Source organism: Rhea americana, unplaced genomic scaffold (assembly GCF_003343005.1).
Source record: "Rhea americana isolate MKP2758 unplaced genomic scaffold, rheAme1 scaffold_215, whole genome shotgun sequence".
NCBI classification, from domain to species: Eukaryota; Metazoa; Chordata; class Aves; order Rheiformes; family Rheidae; genus Rhea; species Rhea americana.
In genome coordinates, this window is record NW_028186305.1 from 463,785 (window position 1) to 483,596 (window position 19,812).

At 53.6% G+C, this 19,812-nt stretch overlaps 3 protein-coding genes across 3 annotated transcripts; 1 reads left to right on the forward strand and 2 right to left on the reverse strand.

Annotated features, from left to right (window-relative positions):
• Positions 1 to 859: 859 nt before the first annotated feature.
• Positions 860 to 1,904, forward strand: CUNH1orf232 (chromosome unknown C1orf232 homolog). The gene is made up of 4 exons (XM_085305115.1): positions 860 to 934; positions 1,025 to 1,111; positions 1,200 to 1,297; positions 1,634 to 1,904. Exons 1-4 carry the CDS (start codon positions 860 to 862, stop codon positions 1,902 to 1,904), a joined length of 531 nt encoding a protein of 176 aa, XP_085161241.1.
• A 999-nt stretch (positions 1,905 to 2,903) lies between these two features.
• On the reverse strand, positions 2,904 to 4,053 carry FAM110D (family with sequence similarity 110 member D). The gene has a single exon (XM_085304998.1). It carries the CDS (start codon positions 3,964 to 3,966, stop codon positions 2,920 to 2,922), a length of 1,047 nt encoding a protein of 348 aa, XP_085161124.1. The 5' UTR covers positions 3,967 to 4,053; the 3' UTR covers positions 2,904 to 2,919.
• Positions 4,054 to 11,782: 7,729 nt separating this feature from the next.
• Positions 11,783 to 19,702, reverse strand: PDIK1L (PDLIM1 interacting kinase 1 like). The gene is made up of 2 exons (XM_085304999.1): positions 18,238 to 19,702; positions 11,783 to 15,568 (listed from the first exon to the last, which is right to left on the reverse strand). Exons 1-2 carry the CDS (start codon positions 18,520 to 18,522, stop codon positions 14,828 to 14,830), a joined length of 1,026 nt encoding a protein of 341 aa, XP_085161125.1. The 5' UTR covers positions 18,523 to 19,702; the 3' UTR covers positions 11,783 to 14,827.
• Positions 19,703 to 19,812: the final 110 nt, after the last annotated feature.

Sequence of the window (19,812 nt, forward strand, 5' to 3'; positions counted from 1 at the left end):
CCGCCCCCCCCGGGCCCGGCGGTTGCTCGTGCAGCATGGCCGACCCCGGGAGGCCTGTTCCACCCCCAAACCCCATGGCTTCCCCCAACATTTGGCCCCACCCGGGGCATCGTGGCATGACCAAAGCGCCGCACCGTCCCGGGGGACGGTCTGGGGCGAGCGGCACGGGAGCATCCCAGCTGTCACCCGCCCACTACCCCGGGGGGCCCGGCCTGCAGGCRAGGGGTGACCCCGGGGCCGGCGCTGCTCCAACCACTGCTGCCACGAGCTGGGCTGGGCTCAGCAGGCCGGGCCCTGCCGGAGCCGGGGCCAAGGCGGCCCGAAGCCGCCGCGGCGCTTATCGGGTGCCCCTGCGGAGCCCCGGGCAGAGGTGCCGTGTTGGCCCGCCGGCCCCCAGCGATCGCCTTACCGCCCGCCCCGGGAATCAATAATCCATGGGGAGCCGTGGCGCGGCGGGGAGGGGGCCGCGCCGCGTCCCTCGCGCCCGCTCTCGGCGCCGGGGCCCGGGGCTGGCCCCAGGGAGGCGGGGGACCTCGCTGGGTGAGGGTCCCAGCGGTGTGTGTGTGGACGTCAGGGGCTGTGCAGGAGGTTTGGGGGTGGCCGGAGTGGCCCCCTCCGCTCTGCCCCCCCGGCCCGGCACCGGCCCGGCTCGGGTTCCTCTTTGTGCAGCCAAGGTGGCTCCTGCAATTTTAATGAAGACATCGGATCCCCAGGGCGGCATGGGGCCAGGATGGGGGGGGGGACCCATGCCCCTGCCGCCCCCCACGCCAGCCCCACGGGGGTGGCAGCCTGGCCCCAGTGACAGGCACGCGGGGCTCCCCGGCACCTGGGCGACTGGCCGGCACCTGAGCCCATCACCATGACTCAGGCCTTCTGGAGGCTCTACAAGTCCAAAGTGCTGCAGACGCTGGGCGGCGAGCAGGCGGACGAGGAGGTAGGGCCAGTGCCGTGGGGCTGCGTGGGGACCCCAAAGCGGGGGTCCCCTCTCCCCGCCTTCCACCCCTGCCTCTGGGCTGCGTTTCAGGCGGAGCCCCCCGAGCTGATGGAGACGGYGGAGCCGCCGGTGCTGGCGGAGGAGGCAGCCAGCCCCATGACCCAGCTGGCGCGCAAGGTGAGGGCTGGGGCRCGGGGCCGCGGCGCCCCGAGGCCGCGGCGAGGGGCTGCCGGGCCGGGTGAGTGGCGCCGTGCCTCGTCCGCAGGTCCAGGGCGTGGGAGCCAAGGGCTGGCGCACGCTCTCGTCCCTCTTCGGCCGCGAGGACGAACACCAGCTGCTCGGCCCGGAGCCCTGCACCGACCAGTAAGTCGTGCCCCGCGCGCTGCCCCTGGGCACCCCGGGCTCAGCCCCCCGGCCGGGGCCACGCTCGGTCCCGCGTCCTGGCGGGACGCTCCAGCACGTCCCCCTGCTCCGTATGGCTCAAGTCGTGCATCCGTCCCGTGGCCCGCGGGCTCCGTCCCCTGCCAAAGACCGAGGGGTCGGAGAAGCTTTGCTGGGAGAAACCGAGGGTTGAAGGTGATGGAGAGGGGGGGAAGAGAGGGGTCTCCACCGTCGTCCCCGCAGTCGGGTCCCAGCGCCCTTCTCCGGCCCTGGGACCCTGGTCCCCACGTGCCGACCGCCCCCTCGCTCTCTCCCCAGCCCGCTGGCCGCCTCGCCGGCCGAGCTGCCCCCCGCCAAGGCGCCCGGCTTCTGGGACCTCTTCGCTAGCAAGTGGCATCAGGCTTCGGCGTCGGACGAGCCGGAGCCGGGCGAGAGCCCCGGGGAGCCCGGCGACCCCGCCGGCGACGGCGGCTCCTGCGCCAGCCTGGGCAGCGACCTGCGGCAGCCGGAGGAAGGCGCCTTCAGGTGGGGTTTCCTGGCTGGAAAGCTTGCCGAGATCCGGAATAAAAATGCTCCCAAGGGCAATTAAAGGAGGAGCCGCCCGGAAGGACTTTCTCCAGCAGCGCRGGCAGCCTCTGCAGCACAGCCCCCGTCCCCGGGCCAGAGCATCCCCCCGCGCTCGCTTCGCAGCCTGCTCTGGACCCAGCCTGTCCCCTTTCCCCAATGTTGTTTTTACCCCAGGATAAGGGAGCTGGGTWACTCCGTGGCAGGTGTTTGCAGTGAGTTTTGGTGGGTCTCTGCCTGCGTGGAGGTGTCTGCACTAAAGACCTTGCGGTGCCCCTTTTTCCCGAGCCGTGTAGAGCTTTCTTCACCCCTGCCTGCAGCCGTCTCTCCGGGGCTGTCTGAAGCCCGCTGGGCTCTGCCCGCCCCAGCACAGCCACCCCAGGGGGTTTGCCGCAGAGAAACCCGCCAGGGAGCCGGGTCTGTCCTGGCCAGGGCGATGGGAAGGGAGGGGGAGCTGCCCCTGCACCCCACGAGCCYGCGCCCTGCAGAAACCGCACGCATAGCCAAGCTAGAAAACTAGCCAGGTTTATTTGGCACCACCCTGATCCCACATAGCCCTTTTCCCTTTGGATCCGGTGAGACTGGAGGGAAGGGGACGAGCCGGGCACTGCCGCAGCGGGGTGCTCGGGCTCTGCCCGCCACCCAGACCGTGCCTGGCTCCGCAACGGAGGAGTTGTGCAGCCAACAAGGGTGCTGCCCTCTCCCGCAGGAGTTGGGGAGCACCAAGGAGAGGCCGAAGGAGGACCTGGGGGGGAAACCAGCCCTCCAGGGGGTCRCCCACTGGGGATCTGACAGCCCCCTTCTTCCCTTAGACACCCCCACCAACCTCATCCGAGCATCCGCACCCCAAAATGCAGCCCTTTCCGGGCTCAGACCAGTCTGCAAGAGCATGAAACCATCTGCCCGCTCGTCCTCAGCCAACAGGGTCCAGCCCGCAGTGCCTCAGTTTCCCCCTGGGTAGACCTGGTGTCTCTCCCAGCCAGCAGCAGCCCCACACCAAGGTCTGGGCTGCGTCCGGCGGCCCCGGTTGGGACGTGTCTTCAGACTGTGGACTCCTTGGCGGCCGCCCAGGCTCGCTGGCAGCCGTAGAGCCACTTGATAACGCGGGCGTTGCGCTCCACGACGGAGACGGCGGAGCAGAGCCTGGCGTCCGGCTCCTCCTCGCCCGGCTCCGCGTCCTCCCCGCTGCTCCGCGACGCCCGGCCGGGCTCCGACTCGCACGAGCCCGCCGGCCGGGCGGAGGCGGCGTCCCAGCCCGCCGGCCCGAAGCGCTCCTGCCCCAGCACCTCCACGAGCGCCCGGTCCAGGCCGCAGTAGTTGAAGAACCGCTCCTTCTCCGAGAGCGGCAGGGAGACGCGGAGCCCCAGCTCCTGCTTGGCGGGGCCGGGGGAGCCCGGGGCCGGCACGCGGCCGGGGGCCGCCGGCGGCTGCGGGAAGGCGCCGCCGCTCGCGCCCTGCGTCCTCGCCTCCTCTTTCTCCGCGGGCACCCACAGCATGGGGGTTTGGGGGCTCGGGGGCGCCGCCGGCCCCTCGCCCAGCCCCCTGGCCGCGGGCGAGCCGGGGGGCTTGTCTCTGAGGGGCCCCTGGAAAAGGCGCCGCACCAGGCCGTAGCCCTTGGCGTTCTCCTTGTTCACGACCGGGCAGTCCCGTTTCTGCCGGTAAATGATGAGCGAGTCGGGTCTCAGCAGGCGCTTGCCGCTGCCTCCCCTCCGCGACACGGGGGACTGYGGGCACGGCAGCTTCCTGGGGCCGTCCCGGCTCGGGTCTGAGCCCTGGCAGAGCTCGTTGCGCTGCTGGAGAGCGAGGAGGCGCCGGCCGCGCGGGGAGAGCCGGGGCGAGCAGCCCAGCAGCGCCGGCTCCTGCCGGCTGTTGATGACCTGCTGGGATTTGACGTATTTGGCCTTGTCGGCTTCCAGGCGCTCCACGGCGCTGGGCGCGCGGCCCCCGCTGCCCCCCTGCATCTGCTCCCGCAGGTAGCCGGGGCCGCGGTTCAGCAAGCCCAGGGGCGAGAGGCGCCGGCCGGGGGCCACCAGCCGCATGTTGCCGGAGGCGCACGCCGCCAGCGGCGGGCTGCCGAGGGGGACCATGGCCCGCGGGCCCCGCGCCACGGCTCGGCGCCGGCTCCCGCGTCCGGGGAGGATCTCCAGCCCCCCCGCTGGCTCCCGGATTCAGCTCCGGCCCTGGGAGGAGAGAGGAGAGACGGGGTTAGCGCCGCGGGAGGCAGCACCCCGGGCGCTGCAGGGGCTCCGGGGTGTCCAGCAGGCAGGAGAGGGCTCGGAGCGAGGCGAAGCCGCGGGACCGGGGCTCCTCCGTGGGACCGACGCGTCCTGGGCTCGCGCGGGAGATGAGTCTCTCCAGCCGTGACCCCGGGCAGGAAGAGAGAAGCGCCGCGCATCCGCCGGCCTCGCCGGCATCCCAAGAGCAGCTTCCAACAGGAAAAAATACCGCGGSCGGACACGTTATCTTTACGAGCCCGGGGCCGGCAGAACAAAGCGCGGCCCCGGCGCGCAGGAAAGCCGGCGAGCGTCCCCGGGCCCCGGCCGCCACGGCGGCGTTTCGGCTCGCCGGGGTTTCCGCGCGCGGGGCGGCGCGGTCGCGGCTCCCCGCTCCGTCTCCCTTTTCGGGAAGGAAAACAAAGGAGCCGGGGGCAGGTTTATTTCCAGCGGAGCCCGTCTGCGGCAGACGGGCCGGGGCTCTGCCTCTCCTGCTCCCGGTTTCTTGCCCGACGGGACGGGACGTCTGCRGCGGCCCGTGCCGGGGGGATCCCGAGCCAGGATCTCCTCTCGGCTACCCGGGATGGGAGATGCCTCTCCTGACTCGGTGCTGTAACYGGATTCACGGCGAGGGTCGCGGAGCAAAGGGCTTTTATCAGCGCCGGGGGCACAGAGGCTCTGCCTCAGCTTTAACCGAGCATCCGTCCGGGGAGAGCGCGAGCAAAGCCGGGAGCGAGCCGACGGGCAGCCGGGAGGGCAGGGTGGGACCAGGGCCGTAAACCAGGTGCYGGAGGTGGCACGTCCAGGGCAGGGGGCTGGAGCCTGAGCAAGAGGCTGTAAATGCCCAAAGCAGATGGTTTTCCTGCAACACAGAGGCCCAAATGGCGGAAAGAGCCGCCCCGTCGCCAGCAGCTAACCGTTAACCGGCCCCGGCCCCGGCAGCCTCCGGCCCCGCAGACCCCGGAGCGGGCAACGGGGCCGCGGGCCCAGGCGGACGGCAGCTAAGGAAACTGCAAACAGCCCTGGAGCCTCCCGCGCCCGCAGGCTTCGACGCTTCCTCCACCCCCTTGGCGGGTAAACTGAGGCACGCGGGTTTTCCGCTCCCGTGCTCCGGACCGACAAGCTCCCGAGCTGCTCCCAGGGAAGCCGGCTCCGGCGCACGGTCCCCTCCGCCGCCGGCTTCGCCCCAAGCCGTGACGCCCGCACGCTCCCCGGGCCGGGCGGCTCTCGGCCCCGCACCAGGGTCCCTGCCCAGCCGCTCACCTGGGCCGCGCTGGGATGCTCCCAGGACGCTCCCGGCACCCGGGCAGGGATGCTCCCGGCCTGCCGCGCTCTGTCCGTTCCCGTTCCAGTCCCTCTGGCCGCCAGCAGCAAACTGAGCCCGGAGCCAGCAGGAGCCTCGTATACACCACGAGGAAGAGCCACCCTGTTAACCCCTTGCGTGCCAGCCCCGTCATTAACCCCCTCGGCACCGCGCACCCCCCCGCTCTTACGCAGCTGCAGTTAACCCCTGCTTTCCCCGCAGCCTCTGCCACGTGCTGCATCTCACCTCTCCCAAACCTCCTCCTCTCTCTCTTTTTTTTAAGCCTATCCAGCATGCCGGTTCAGGGACGGGCTCCCCTCTGCTCCCTCGGGGGCCCGCAGCAGAGGCTCCCACGCACGGAGCGTCAAGAGCAGCGCAGCGAAGCCGGGTCCTCGCCGGCAGCCCCTCGCTTTGCACCTCCRTCCCGAGAAGCTGGGTCCAGCTTGAGAGCGGGAGCCCAAGGGATTCCCCCTCCCCAGGGACCTGCCGGAGCCCCCTCCGCACTCGCCTGTCCTAGGACTTCACAGGCATCCTCGCTTCCAAGCCGAGACCCCAAATCAGCAGCGGGCAAGGGAAAAGGAGCGAAGAAACGTCCTTCCAGAGCCTTYCCCGTCGGTGGTGAAAGGGTCAACGCGAGCTCCGGGCCAGGCAGGTTCCTGCCTCCTCTTCCACCGGGAAGGGCTGTAAATTGCAGGAAGCCGCAAGCGACTGGAGCCAGCCCAGAGGTTATTTTTACCTCTGCCCTCTCCCCTTCCCAGAAGGCTGCACATTCCTGGGGGGAAACAGCCCCCAGCTCCGTACGCTGCCCCTGTCCCCCCCCTCCCCGTGCCTGCCGAGGGGCTGCAGAGGTCCGGGGCACCCGCTGCTGGGTGGAGGCTTCACCCTGGTCCCAGCTCCTCAAAGCCCTGGTCCCTCGCRGTGCAGGACGCGAGAAACCCCTGCGCCCTCCCTGGGGACCCGCCAGCTTCGCCCGTGCCCCTCGCAGCCCGCAGGGCACAACCGGCCCGGGCTGCGAACGCGTTACGGGTGCTTGCTCTCCGGGCAGGAGAGCAACGAACGCAGCCGTGACAGAGCATTTCCCATCCTCCCGGAGGAAGACGGGGAAACGGGGGCAAGATGCCAGTGCCAGGCCCAGCGCACGTCCCCTCCTGGAAGAGAGGAGCCAGCAGCCAGGTCCCGCCGCGGGAGAAGGGCGGCCGACCGGAGACAAAAACACCGTATCTTTGACGGCCTGGCCCCTCATCCAGGCAACGTGAATCACTGTTTGTGATACCAGGATTATTTTCCGAGCTGGAATTCAGCCTACCGTTGTGGTAAAGACACGAGTGAGTCAGGACAGCCTTTGATTCACCTCCTCTAGCGGATGCGGGCTGCTCCTGCGAGACACTGACCCCCGAGCGAGACGCGGGCAGGTCTCTGCTCCGGGGGGACGCCCGCCGCTCCGGCCAGCCCGCTGCGCCCCGGCGGGCGTTTACGGTTGAGCTGCTACGTTTTGGATCAGCCAAGTCTCATTTCAGGATGCGCAAAGGGGCGGTTTGAGAGGCGCCGACAACCCAAGGCGGCTCCAGCTCCTCTTGGCCAGGTGGTGGGAAAACCAGTGCCGCTGAGCGGAGCTCAGCAGAGCRTCCGTACCCACCGCCAGGTCCCGTCAGGGGCCCAGCTCCCCGGGTAATCAATGGAAAACCCCTCACACACCCGAAGGGGAAGCTAAMCAGGCAGATGTAGTCACTTTGAGCAACCTTGGCTTCCAAGGAGTTATTAACCCAACTGATKAACCCCTTAGAAACGCATCAGGCGGTGTTTACCTCTTAGAGTCATCTGGATGCTCAAAGTCCCCCTGCTTTTCGATTAAGGTTACCAGGAACGTTGAAGAGCGCTACCTGCTCCACCCTTGACAAATCCCTCTCCGTGCTGCAAACCGTCTCTGCTTTCCTCTCCTCCCGGCTGCAGCTTTGCCCTCTGAGCCTGGTGCGCCTGGAAGCAACCACCGCAYCAGGCAAGCAAAGAAATCCCTGCCCAGGGTCCGGTGAGCAATCCTGGTAAAACCCAGGAGCACACATCTCCAGATACCTTGAAAGACCCTACTTCTACAAAGCAGAAAAAACATTTAAGGCCTCTGAGGATTGCTAGTCCAGATTCAACCTAGTCAACCCAAGGTCCTGCGCTCAATGGCAGGCAGCATCAGATGCCTAAGAAAAAAAAGTATAAGAAACAGGGCATTTATTGAGCAATATCCCTACTAGCCATAAACTGCTGACKGCTGTGAGGGTAAGAGCCATCCCAAAGCACCCATTAAAACAACAAATCTCCTCAAAACCCCTTGCAGTTCGTACAGTTTTATCCTGTCTCTCCTGATCTGATGTTTTTCTCAAAGCTCCAGCACTGACTGCCCAGCAGGTTTTGTTCCACGCATAGGAAGCTTCCAGCCCTCACGGTTGGAGAGAAAAGTTTGAGAAAGAACTCAAAGGTCAAGAGTCCAACAGCACAACTCTTCCCTCCAAAGTGAATTTTCAGAGCGTGTCCAACTCCTGATTAAACAGCCCTGCTCTCAGTAAGACCTTCTGTCTCCCGGCTTGTGCTAACAGGGGACGCGGCCCCCTCRGCCTCCCCGGTAATTATCTGCCCCACCTCATTAACAACACATCGCGCCCTTCAGACGGAGGATGAGTAGAAGAGCACAGCAAGCTCACCAGGGCCTCCAGCACGCGGCTCTAATCGATCCCAGACGAGCAGGCGGGAGAGACCCCAAGGCTAACCATCTGCACGCAGGAGGAGGACTGAAGCCTGCCGTGTCCAATTGAACCGGCAGGGAGGATGAGGTTATTTCCAGAGAGGGAATTTGGCACGGAGCTCAGGGCCCTGCTCCTCCAAAGGGGCCGAAGGGCTCTTTGCGCAGTCGTTACTCAAGACACCAACCTACTCGCTGTGCTGCCCTAGGCACAACACCCCCAAGCAAGGTCCAGGACACACAGACTCCTGGAGAAGACAGTCTCCCACTGAGGGCTTCAGCATGCCTGGGCTTCCCAGGGAAAGTCTCAGGTTCCCCAAGAGCCCCGTATGCGCCAGGATAGGAGAAAAGGAACAGAAACAACCGAGCCTGCAGACCATCGCAGACGACTGGTAAACACGAGTGATTCGGAAGTGTTTTCCCTCTTGAGAAGTTCAGTCTGCCACTGGGAAGGGGGAGCCAGTGGTCAGGCCGGCATGAGCGGTCACCGCCTRCCCCATCACCTTCCCGGGTGCATTTCCCACTTCAGTGCCCCCACGCCCAGCTGCAGCCTAGAGATGGGACCGAAGAACCCGATAACCCAGCCAGCTGTTTCTGCCTGTTGGTTTACTTTCCCAGCCCACAGCAGCCCTTTCTGGTCCGAGGCCTAAGCRAACGCTCCGTACTTGAGAGCGGCCGACACGGGCAGCGGGCTTCAAGGGTTACATGCTACGTRGCAGCCAGAGGGACCGAGATAAACGAACCTTTACTCGCAGTCCGGGATAGGAGGAAAGATGCTGAGCCTTATGCAGGCGTTCATATCCCCGRCAGGGACTCCAAGCCATGCCTCGGGGGACAGCTGGCCTTCCAGCAACTGTCCAGCACTTGGGAAGAAGAAAAGGCAGTACYGCAAGTGGGACCACACAGGCAGGCAGGCAGAGAGAGGTAAAGCAGCTGCCACGAGCGGAGGGAAGTATCCCCGAGGTGAAAGACGCTTTTCTGGGTGGGAGGAGGCTGAATCCACCAGCTGCTGCGAGGGACCTACGAAGGATTTTCCATTGCACGTTTTAGTCTCAAACCCCAGAGGTTAAAGACACCTCAGCGCGCTTTAACAGCTGCCAATTCCGAGAGCAGTCCTCCCCTTGCCCTCGTCGAAAACACAAAGCCAGTCGACCAAAACCAAAAATCACGCGGGGAACCAGCGACCTGCCGGGGAGGAGAACACGGCCGGGGCCGCGGAGGGCCGGGGTTCCTCCCGCAGGGATGCTCCCGGGCCCACGGCTGATTTTTCAGGTCACTCAGCTTCTCTCGTGCTTCGCCTGCTCTGCTGACAAAAACGTAAGGGCTCAAACTCCCCCAGACCTAGTGAGCAGAGGCGCTGCAAGAGCTCAGAGCCTCTGTTTCCACCGCGAGGGTTCGCGGCCCTTGAGATGCATCCCTCTTTCTGAACTGCACTTAAGAATAGCGAGTGCTTTGCATAAAATGCTCCTCCAACCCCTAGGAGCGAAAAGGAAATGAAACAGCAGCGAGCACTCAGCAGCGCCCGCGTTGCAGGGCCCCATTAACAACAGTTTGGGCTTAAACACCTCTAACTAGTTCTCTGTGGGACGCTGCTCTCCGCGCTCCCGGGGAAGGTTTACCGCGCAGACCACTGGTAAAGCTTTTACATGCTTAAAAATAGATACCATAAAGTGTGTGCGTGGGGGGAATTCACAGGACGTTGGTGCACTGCAGGGAAAGGCAATGCAAAAATCATGTTTGCACTGCATGAAGTCCAAAGTCCAACTAAGTTTGTATGCGTAGTTAGCCAATGTACAGAGAGGAGAAAGGGAGGAAAGAAAAAAAAGCTTCTTTAAAGGAAGGGCACTCTTCCAAGGGGCGGGCAGTCCCTGCTGTAGGTTTCCTCAGACAGGACTTTATCTAAACCACAAAGCAACGTCTGTCATTACGCTGCAGTTTAAGCAAAAGTCGCGATTGGCTGGTGCAAAAACAAAACTGTTCAAACAAACACAAAGCAAAAATAAAAACAAGTCTAGTTCACAACCCCTGTGCTACAGTGCAAGTATCTCCTAGAGAAGCCTTGTCTTAGGAAACAGAACGAGCAAACTGAAATCTGAGGTCTTAGCCCTCTGCAAAACAAAGCAGAAGTTGTGTTACTCAGTCAGCAATGTTGSCTTACTTAAATCTAACTTCTCTACCGGGACACTTGCCCATGGATATCCATATTTAAGTTTTCCATGTGCTACACCTATTTGAAGTGTGCAGGTTTACTCCATTCTCATTTTGTGRGGCAAGAATGTGGCTCATATTTAAAGCCTTTAAAACTAATCAAGGAGTTGTGACCATTTCTCCCTTCATTAACGTGCATATCCTTTAAGGAAAAAGAAAACTGAAATTTCAATCTCTGTTTTTACAAGACTATATTGGCACACTGATTTAAGCATACAGGTCTCAGCCAGGTGGAAACCTGCCTATTTCTGGCACTAGTACAATTAGGAAGCTGCAGGCAAAGATGCAAGTGCACTGGCACATGAAAGATGAACAGCGTTGGGATTTTTGGTGGGGTAGCAGRAGGACAAGGACACATACACTATTTCCAGTTTACACCATTCCCACTCCCAGTCTGTACAATCCTTTCTTCTGGAGCACTTTAATTAAAAACATGCAAATTATTCCTAGATTCTTTTATCATGTATAAATAATACTGTTTCCTCTCTCTTTATTCCTAAGGCTTCTTAGRGCATGTGAAACCAGTAGGTCACCATCTCACAAGTCTCCAGGAAGGTAATTACACCCAGCCCAGCTCCAGGAGCTACGCAGGCACCCTGCACAAGCCTGCTGCTGCGGAGACCTACCTTGACAAGCTGCAGACACAGCCAGACTAGTTTAAGCAGCAAGCTTGTGCTTTGGCACTTTGCCCACGTACACACGAAGGAAATGCAAGAGAGCACGCTTGTATCCAGCTTCCTTTAGCCCCTCCGCACAAGGGCCGTGGCGCAAGGCAGCGCTAAAGGGAGGCAACAGAGCAAGGGCTAGCGTCTTTCTAGTCCTCCTACTCCAAACCACTGCAGGACATCGCCCGTGTTTGCTTCAGTGGGAGGAACGACAGTGCCCAAAACAGCAGCAGCATCAATATGCAGCCTCAAAAATCCAGTAGTACCAGTAGCTAAGCACTACAGAGACTGCCAGATAATTTGATACAGCCCAGGGTGGTACCCTCTCTACTTGTACTAACAACTTCAGGCATGCACTGCATGCAAGAATACCTTCTTTAGTCTTGTCCTTGGAAATGAAAAAGTTGAGCCCAGAAAATAACTGTTTTGATTCTTAAGAATCTGAGCAGAAGCAGCAGGGTCCACGTGGGCACAGTTCACCTAAACTTGTYCAAAAGTTAGCTCTGTTTTTACAGTCAGTTCAGCCCTTGCTCTGTTAAGTTCAAGCAGCACACTATATACCAGTGCAAGTGTTGTACTGCTGCTACCCACAGAAGATGAGCAGCAGYGATTAGTCAATCAAGCATCTTTTACAAGCCTAACATCATTTGCAGTATGACTGTAATGAACTGAACTCCTTTTCTAGCAGAGCAAATAAGCCTCTCTGCAGCTTTGATGACAGCTACATGGTAACACTGCGCTGACTGAAAAGAAAGCATTCCTCTGTGAAGAGTTCAAGAGCTTCACTGAAATTAATTTTTATTTCAAAACAGTCATGAACTTAATAAATTACACAATAATTTCTCCCATTATAAATTCTTCATAAAATATATTTTACAACTTTAAAGAAAGTTTTTAAAGTCTTTGAGTGCTGAGGGGCATCTTGACTTTTGTCATGCTGGTGAATTCTGTAGCTGCTACAACAGTTTGATTTCAGAAGTTTTAAAACAAAGACCGAAGACCTCAGACACAACAGAAAACAAAGACAAATCAAACAGAACACAGACCTCAAGGACTATCATTCAGTGTTAACCAAGAAAACATTCAGCTTCACCCAACATCAAGGCTAAGCACCATGACAGGGATTTCAGGAACCCCCTTTAAAGTGGCAATCAGTGCAAAGAAACACTTTGGGAGTCAAGAACTTCACTGTGCAGTTTCTTATCCCGAATTTCCATGCTGCAGGTAGGCCAAGCATTCAGTGCTTGTCCTTTGAAAATACTACAGAGGATGATCAAATGGTTTGGAAAGAGCTTTAAATGTAAGTGCTGTAATTCCATAGTAGATTAATATTTTAAGACAGTAGAGTTGTTTCTGGCTTTTTAGTGGACAGGAGAGAAAAGGAAGTTAGTAATGTATTTTTAAAAAAAACTGAAGATGAAAGATTATTTCCTCTTAAAACTTTACACGACCCTCACTTACTCACCGTGCAGAACCTAAGTGTTGTGAAGCCCAAGTGTTGGCACAGATGACAAGAGGTTTGTTTTCCTCCTTTCAGTAACAAGCCAAAACTTCCATTGTACTGAATTCAGTTAAAACACAAGAACAAACAGATCTCCACTTTTAGAACAGAAGAATAAAAAGATCTCTCCTTATCATTATTCATATGTAGGCTCTAACTCTGCTTTTATAGGCTAAACTCCCTGCAGGGAAGCAGCAACACACTGGGAAACCTACACAGGCACCAGTCTGCATCCTCCATCACCGCAGGCCACGCTGATCTACGCCGGAGCGAAGCTCTTCTTGGCTGCGTTCAGTAATACCTCAGTACGACACATCATCATCGTCCAATAATTACYTTGTGCTTCTATAGTATCTTCGAAAGAACTAATATTGTTTTGCCTTGAGATAGGAAGGTATATTTTCTAAATAATAATAATAATAATGAAAAATCACATTTAGGTAACTTGCATTAAATGATAAAGTGGAGCAAAATAGCAGAAACAYAGGACCATGGACCCTTGAGTAACTGCTAGACTGCACAGTATCAGCAGTAGTCTGAAGTATTAGAAGTTTGGTAGAATCACTAACTATGCTATGAGAACCCTTCCTTTACTCCTGGAAGAACAAAAATTACATTTTCCCTTTGTCTGTGCTGTTAATTCAGACTCTGGGCAGCATACGCACTGACCGATCAGAATCGCTCCCTGGGATTCTCATGGAAGCAAGGGGAAACAGTGTCTGAGGAGCAAATTCCATGTGGGATTATTTTTAAGGCAGTTTTCAGGTAAGATTGAAGGAAAAAATAGTAACTCGATTATTTCAAAAGATGGTTTTGTTGCAGTTTTAATGTATCTGCCTTTTAAAGGCTACTTTTTTAATTGTCTGCTTTTTCCAAAAAGGTCAGATGGATGAAAAAGGTCACATTCCTGCACTTGAAAGAAAAAAAGCACTTGGTATACTATTACAAGGAAGCTTTTGTCAACCCTACAGTACTAGGTAACCTTAATGAAAACTCTTAGCATATGAATCTGTTTCTGCGGAATAAGAGCTGGGGGTAAGCTCAACAACTTCAAAGCTTTTCATCTTACCATCCCTGTTTTTAAATAAATATTACCTTTTTTTAAAAAAAGGAGGAAAACAAATCCAAATATTGGCCAAGGTTAGTGCACAAAACTGAAACACCTTTTCATATACTGATTACTAAGCATTTTCTCTCCTATTTGAAAATAGATGTGTCTAACATGACAAACAATCATCCCTTCATCACCTCGCTGCTACCAGGTTAGAAGTAAGGAAGAGACCGTGACCAACACACTGGTTAGATCCAGTTAACAGAAAAAGCTGTCTTGTAGTCATATTTTGAAGAGTCTTAAAATAACGTTTTAAGCTGCCAGATTCCCTCACAAAGTGTCTACATTTTTTATAAGCTAAGCTCACAAAATTCTCCTACTGTGAGCATTCAAGTTGCTACTGAATTATAGATGCCAGTGCAGAAGGCAGGTTATGAAACTGTAAGTTAATTGATTAGTAAGTGCTTGATTACTAGAAGAAAGCAAAATTGAATTATTAATGACCTAACCAACATGTTAGCACATGATTGCATACATTTGTAATTTGACTCCCTCAGTGATAAGCTCATTAAACAGTAAGTGCTAAGCTCAACCATCTCAGCACTTTTGAAACTGCTGATCCCTTTGCATTGCGTTTTTTCTTTTTGTCTACAAAGTCAAGACTTAGACTCCATCTTTAATATTAGATAATAAAAATAAATAATAAAGTTACTCAGTTTTTGAGAAGGAATGCTTCTCATTGATCTTCCTCACCTAGTTTTCTGGCAGATCCTAATCATTCAGACCCATAGCAAATAATTCTAAGTAGTGGCATTTTTCTGTGGAATGCAACACAGGCATACACTCCCAGTCACTCACATGTACATAAATACATACACAGAATTATTTTACAAAACCCAAAGATTTGCACTACCAGCATGCAAATCTCTTTTTCCATGAGAGTTCCTAATACTGATATAGGAAACTGGAATGTATGAAATACTCCATGACATACCACTGGAAATCAAGTCCCAGATCTTACAACATTCTGCTGCCAACTTACATGAGCGAACATCTTCACATCTTACACTTGTGTATAACATCCTGGTATTACACATTTAAATGTATCTTTAACAGTGGCCAACTGAAGTTCACATAATTTAAGAAGCTCAAAAGAAATTCTGCTGATAAAAAACAAACCCTGAAGGTTTGAGCTCAGGCTTATTTCTTTTACTGCCATAACATTGCATCATCAGTTAGATCAAAAGCAGCTCTTTCAAGAGATTAGCTGCTCTATAGGTCACGTGTCCCAGCTGCTGTCTTTAAAAGCTATGTTAACTAATCGAAGTTCTAGTTCAAAAGCATCGGGACGGTCTTGTGGATTAGCAGCCAGCATTTCCTTGATCAGCTGTTTCATTCGAGCATTCATAGATTTTTTCTTTACAGGGATGAGCAGTTCCATTTTAGGATTTTCTAAAAGTGCCTCCCCAACAGGCACAATTTCTGTCCCTTGCTTGACATAACTCCCCAGAAGTTCTTTCTTTGTTTCCGTATCTATGAACGTGATTCTCTCCAACATTGCCCAAATTATAATCCCCAAGGCAAAGATGTCTGCTTTGGCAGTGTAGTGTCCTTCCCAGACTTCAGGGGCCATATAGAAGTCAGTCCCACACGCAGTAGATAGAAAACACTTATTTACATTGACTGGTTCTTCGGGATTCTGTCCTGAAGCGGAACATACCTTACTTAGCCCAAAATCAGCTACTTTCAGGGTAGGTTCCAAGTCACTAGCATCCATCCTGCTCTGAGATATCAGAATATTGTCAGGTTTGAGATCACGATGAATAATCTGATTTTTGTGCAGGAAAGCCAGAGCACTGCTGAGTTGAAGCATGAAACTGGTGTTGGTCTTGCGGTTAGGCTTTCGGGACAACAGATACTCATTCATATCTCCTCCGTCACAGAAATCCATCACAAACCAAAGGTAGTAAGCGCTTCTGGGGTCAAAGACTATTTCTCCTTTTAATGAGGTCTCTACAAGCTGCAACAAGGAAAAGAGATGTCATAACTAACCTGATGATGACAAGAATACAATGATATGATGGAAAAAAAAAAAAACGCATGAAGTTTGGACCTTCCTCTCTACAATCCAGACAGATACATCTGACAAGAACAAAATCTTATGCCAAATGTAAGATTTGAAAACCACAATGTAGTTGACTGCCTACTTATTTTTCTACATGTGAAGCATATCAAGCTTCTACTTTGGCCCAGAAACTAGGGCTATACCCAGATAACAGTATTTTGAAAGATACTGTGCAGCCATTTCATTCCCATCTGTTTCAGCTGGACAGTGTCCCACCCCTAACAAAGCTTGTCCCACCTATTTTGCTAACAGTTTTAGTGAATAAACAGCATTTCACCAAGCAACTCTGCACAGTGCCAGTAAGTTAGATCTGTCCTCTGCTGATGAAAGAGCGTAATAATAGATTTTTAAAACCTCTTCTCCATTCCTAATGCCTGAAGGCGGTCTAGTAAGAGTTAACACAGTATCTCTCAACTCAGGAGAACACTAATCTACACGCTCAGCTAAACAGCTGTTGCAAGTTAACACATTTCTCACCATCATTATTAACTAGCTATATTCTGGAATACATGCAATGAACAGCTTGACCAGCTAGTTCTAATAACTGCTCGATACAAAACAAATCAAATCAGCAATCAATTCTGCTAATCCTGTTCACACAACTACACATTTGTTTCTCTGAGGTGGCTCTTAGCATATTCTGGCAAGTCTTTCATTCATTTCTGATAGTAGTAAACTACAGTATATTAAACCAAACACTTGGGGGGGGGGGGAGGAAGGCAGCTATTAACAAAGCATTTTGAACTGCCACTCTAAATAAGAAAAATGAGGATTTCCATCCAAAAGCAAAATTAGAAGCAATTTATAGCTATTTTAAATTATGAGCATAGCTATTATTCAAAACAGACTAAGGAGAGAGTCGCCATAGCTGGATGAGTAAGGCATACACTTTCTCCTTCTACATAGGCTTACAGAAGCTTTACAGGATTCTGTATCTTCATCCAGAGCATCAGACAACAAACCACTTTCACATCTGTTACAGTGGAAGCACCAAGGAAGACCAAACTAATCTAAAATCCTTACTATATTGACTTGTTCACCATATTACCAAACAAGCATCTGCCCCAGGGTACTTCAGAAGCCAGTATTGCCCTTTTTTCCCCAGTCAGCTTTCTTTACATACTGCACCAGTTCAGTTCTCTGAAGAATATACCTTTATTTATAGCATACCCTATTATAAAGTTATCCAAGCCTCTTTAGAGTCTAAGTCCAAAGTTCAGTTGTGCCCTTTGCTCTTTCCTGCTCTTYGAAGAAGGAAAACAATTTGTAGCGCTTGTGCCTACTATCAACAGCCTCCGGGACAGGGGTGAGATCCGCGCGCCACCTTACCAACCAGATACTGTTATCAGACAAGTGTGCTACAGATGACCTGGAGACTCTTCCCAGCTCCCTTGCAGCYCCACCGTAGCCTCCCCACCCCCCTTTTATAAACCCCTCTCTGTACAGTTGTCTGCAACTCTGCTGCAGTAGCTCACTGCTCCACTAAAGAGTAGGAAGGTAAACCACTAATTTCTCCCCCATGAACCAACAACACTATTTTACTCTAACCCCTGCATGAAAGCAGGTCAGCGGCAACTACTGAGCTACAGGTAGTTTACAAAGGCAAGAATCCTCYTTCTCAGGCTTGTACAGCATTCAGGACAGTGGGATCGAGACAGCCATGAGGTGTTATCAGATGGACATTCAATTAAAAAAAAAAAAGTCCTACGCACATGAAAACAACAACAATAAAAACTAAAATGATAAAATTGAGTAGAGATAATACAAYAAACATTAATAAGCTACTGACTGTTAAAACCAAAGGCAAGAGTCTGTGAGGGGATGTTTTACAGTTGAGCCAGCTTCTTGACAAGGGAACGAGTTAGACGATCTTTCAAGGTCCTTCAGAGCTACTTGTTTATTGTTCTGTTACATGTGTCTTCAAATTTAAAGGCAACTTAAGATGATGCCTTCAGTAGCCACATAGGGGAAAGTGATATTTATTCCTCTGCTCCATTATTTATCATACGCTAGACCTTTACTCCTCTTTGAAAGGATCAAGAGTTATTTCCTCAGAAAAGAAATAAAAACAGCTCACTGCACTCTAGTAACTGCCTATTATTTTTTCTGAAGGAATCTTTAAGTGCTGGTTTCCTAAATCTAGATGGTTACTTCCTCTTCCAAGGAAAACTGAGATTAAGGAATTCTTCACAGCTCTGTCTCAAGACATCAGTCAGCATCTCTTTATTAACTGTGCAGCTGGGCATCTACCAAGTAAATACAGCAGCCCATACCTCCGTTGTGCATTATTTGTGCCCTTTCCTCAAATAATCAAAGCAGATTTGGATTTAAAAAGTTCTGGAGTGGCTCAGCTTCTAATTAGAAGATACAGATGATTGCTCAGTAAGTATGTTCTTCTAAAAAATCTAAAATAATTTTTGGATGTCAGCAGTGAAAATAGCCTAAGTAAGCATAGCTTAAAAAAAAAACAAACAAAAAAAAAAAACACTTAGCTGCCCACCTCCTTCCCTCCCAGCTACAGATACATATTATTACTTCCACCCCATTACCTCAGCTTCGTGTACCTGTAAATAAAGGGAGGAACTGGAGCCATGGGACATCTTCTGCACCATACCATCTTTCTGCAAGATGCACTCCTCCAGATGAATGACGTTGGGATGCTGGCTCTTGATACTGCTAAGTGCCCAGAACTCACGCAGAGCTAGTTCCACATTCTCTGGAGCATGGCACCGAATCTTTTTCACCGCAACCCGTGCAGAGGTCTTCCTGACGACTGCTTCGTACACCACACCRTAACTGCCACGGCCAACCTCCCGTATTAGATCGTACTTAGGCTGGCTACTCACCATCTTCAAGATCAAAGGCTCTGGGGAAGGGGGAAGGGGAAGAAAAAACCCATAGAACTAAAACTTTTTAGCACCTACTAATCTGTATTTTCCCCTGTATGACTTGGTGGGGCAACATTAGCCCTTCAAGTATTAGGGCACTGCCTCTGAATGTAACATCTCATAACACCACATTCTAGTGCTAGAATATCCTATGATCTACTTTGTAAACATATACCTGTTGCTAAGGAGTAGTTAAAAGTGAAATTATATCACTTCAGTTAAGWCTATTAAGATTGCAAATACAGGCCAGTTTTCAAGAACGCAACAGTTCAGACCTACACCTGTATGCAGCTGATAAGGGATTACCACAGATTCTCTTGCTGCCTTCTTTCAGTATCTTTTGCTCTGTCTGTGCATGTAACAGTACGGTATCATGCTCAATCRATGCCTGGGATATCAGAGAAGATGGTTACTTGAAACTTACGGTTAGGCAACAACAGATTTRATTTAAAACTGCGTTTTAAGGAGGGGACAGCACAAGTAAATGTTTTTATTTTAATTTAACTATGAAAATCTGTTCTGGATACTAAGACAAGAGGATGCTCCAGAATGCCTTTTTTTTTTCATTGTTACTATGCTTTTCTACCCAGTTTGCTCTGAATAATCAGTTTAAGGATTGAAAAAGTTAAAAAGGGCAGCTAATTACAGAAGCTCTTACTCAGCACCTAAATTTCAGTTTTGCTGAACGGGGCAAGGATTTCGACAAGAACTAATACAGCGTTCTATAGGCAAAACGGAAGGGAGACAAACAAAAACCAGCGCCAGAAACCTGTGAGCCTCTCTCCACACCTCTCTGCCAGCTTACAAACCAGACCACAACAGCACCAGCTTCATACAAACAAATAAAAACGTGACACTGACTACAGACCTTAAAAAAAAAAAAAGGTTTGGCTAGCCAAACATTACTGGTCAAACAGGAYGAAGTGTAAAAGGAGGAATATCGCTGTTAGTGAAATGCTCTGTGACCGCTGGTGTAAGTGTAACTATCCTCCCGTGGGCAAGGCAGGCGCTCGGGACCACGCACGAGCAGCTCCTCGCCAGCACGGAGGCCGCCCCGTCCTGCCGCTGCTCCGCGCACCCAGAGGCGGCAGGACGCGGCGCCCAGAGCCCCGCGGCCCCGCCTGACCCGGAACGGGCGCAGCGGAGCCGCTGCCGGGAGCCGCGGGCCGCAGGGGGCCCCGAGCCCGCACCGGCAGAGCGGGCCACGGTCCCGAGGGGGAAGATCCGACGGGCCGGTAACGCCCCCGAGGC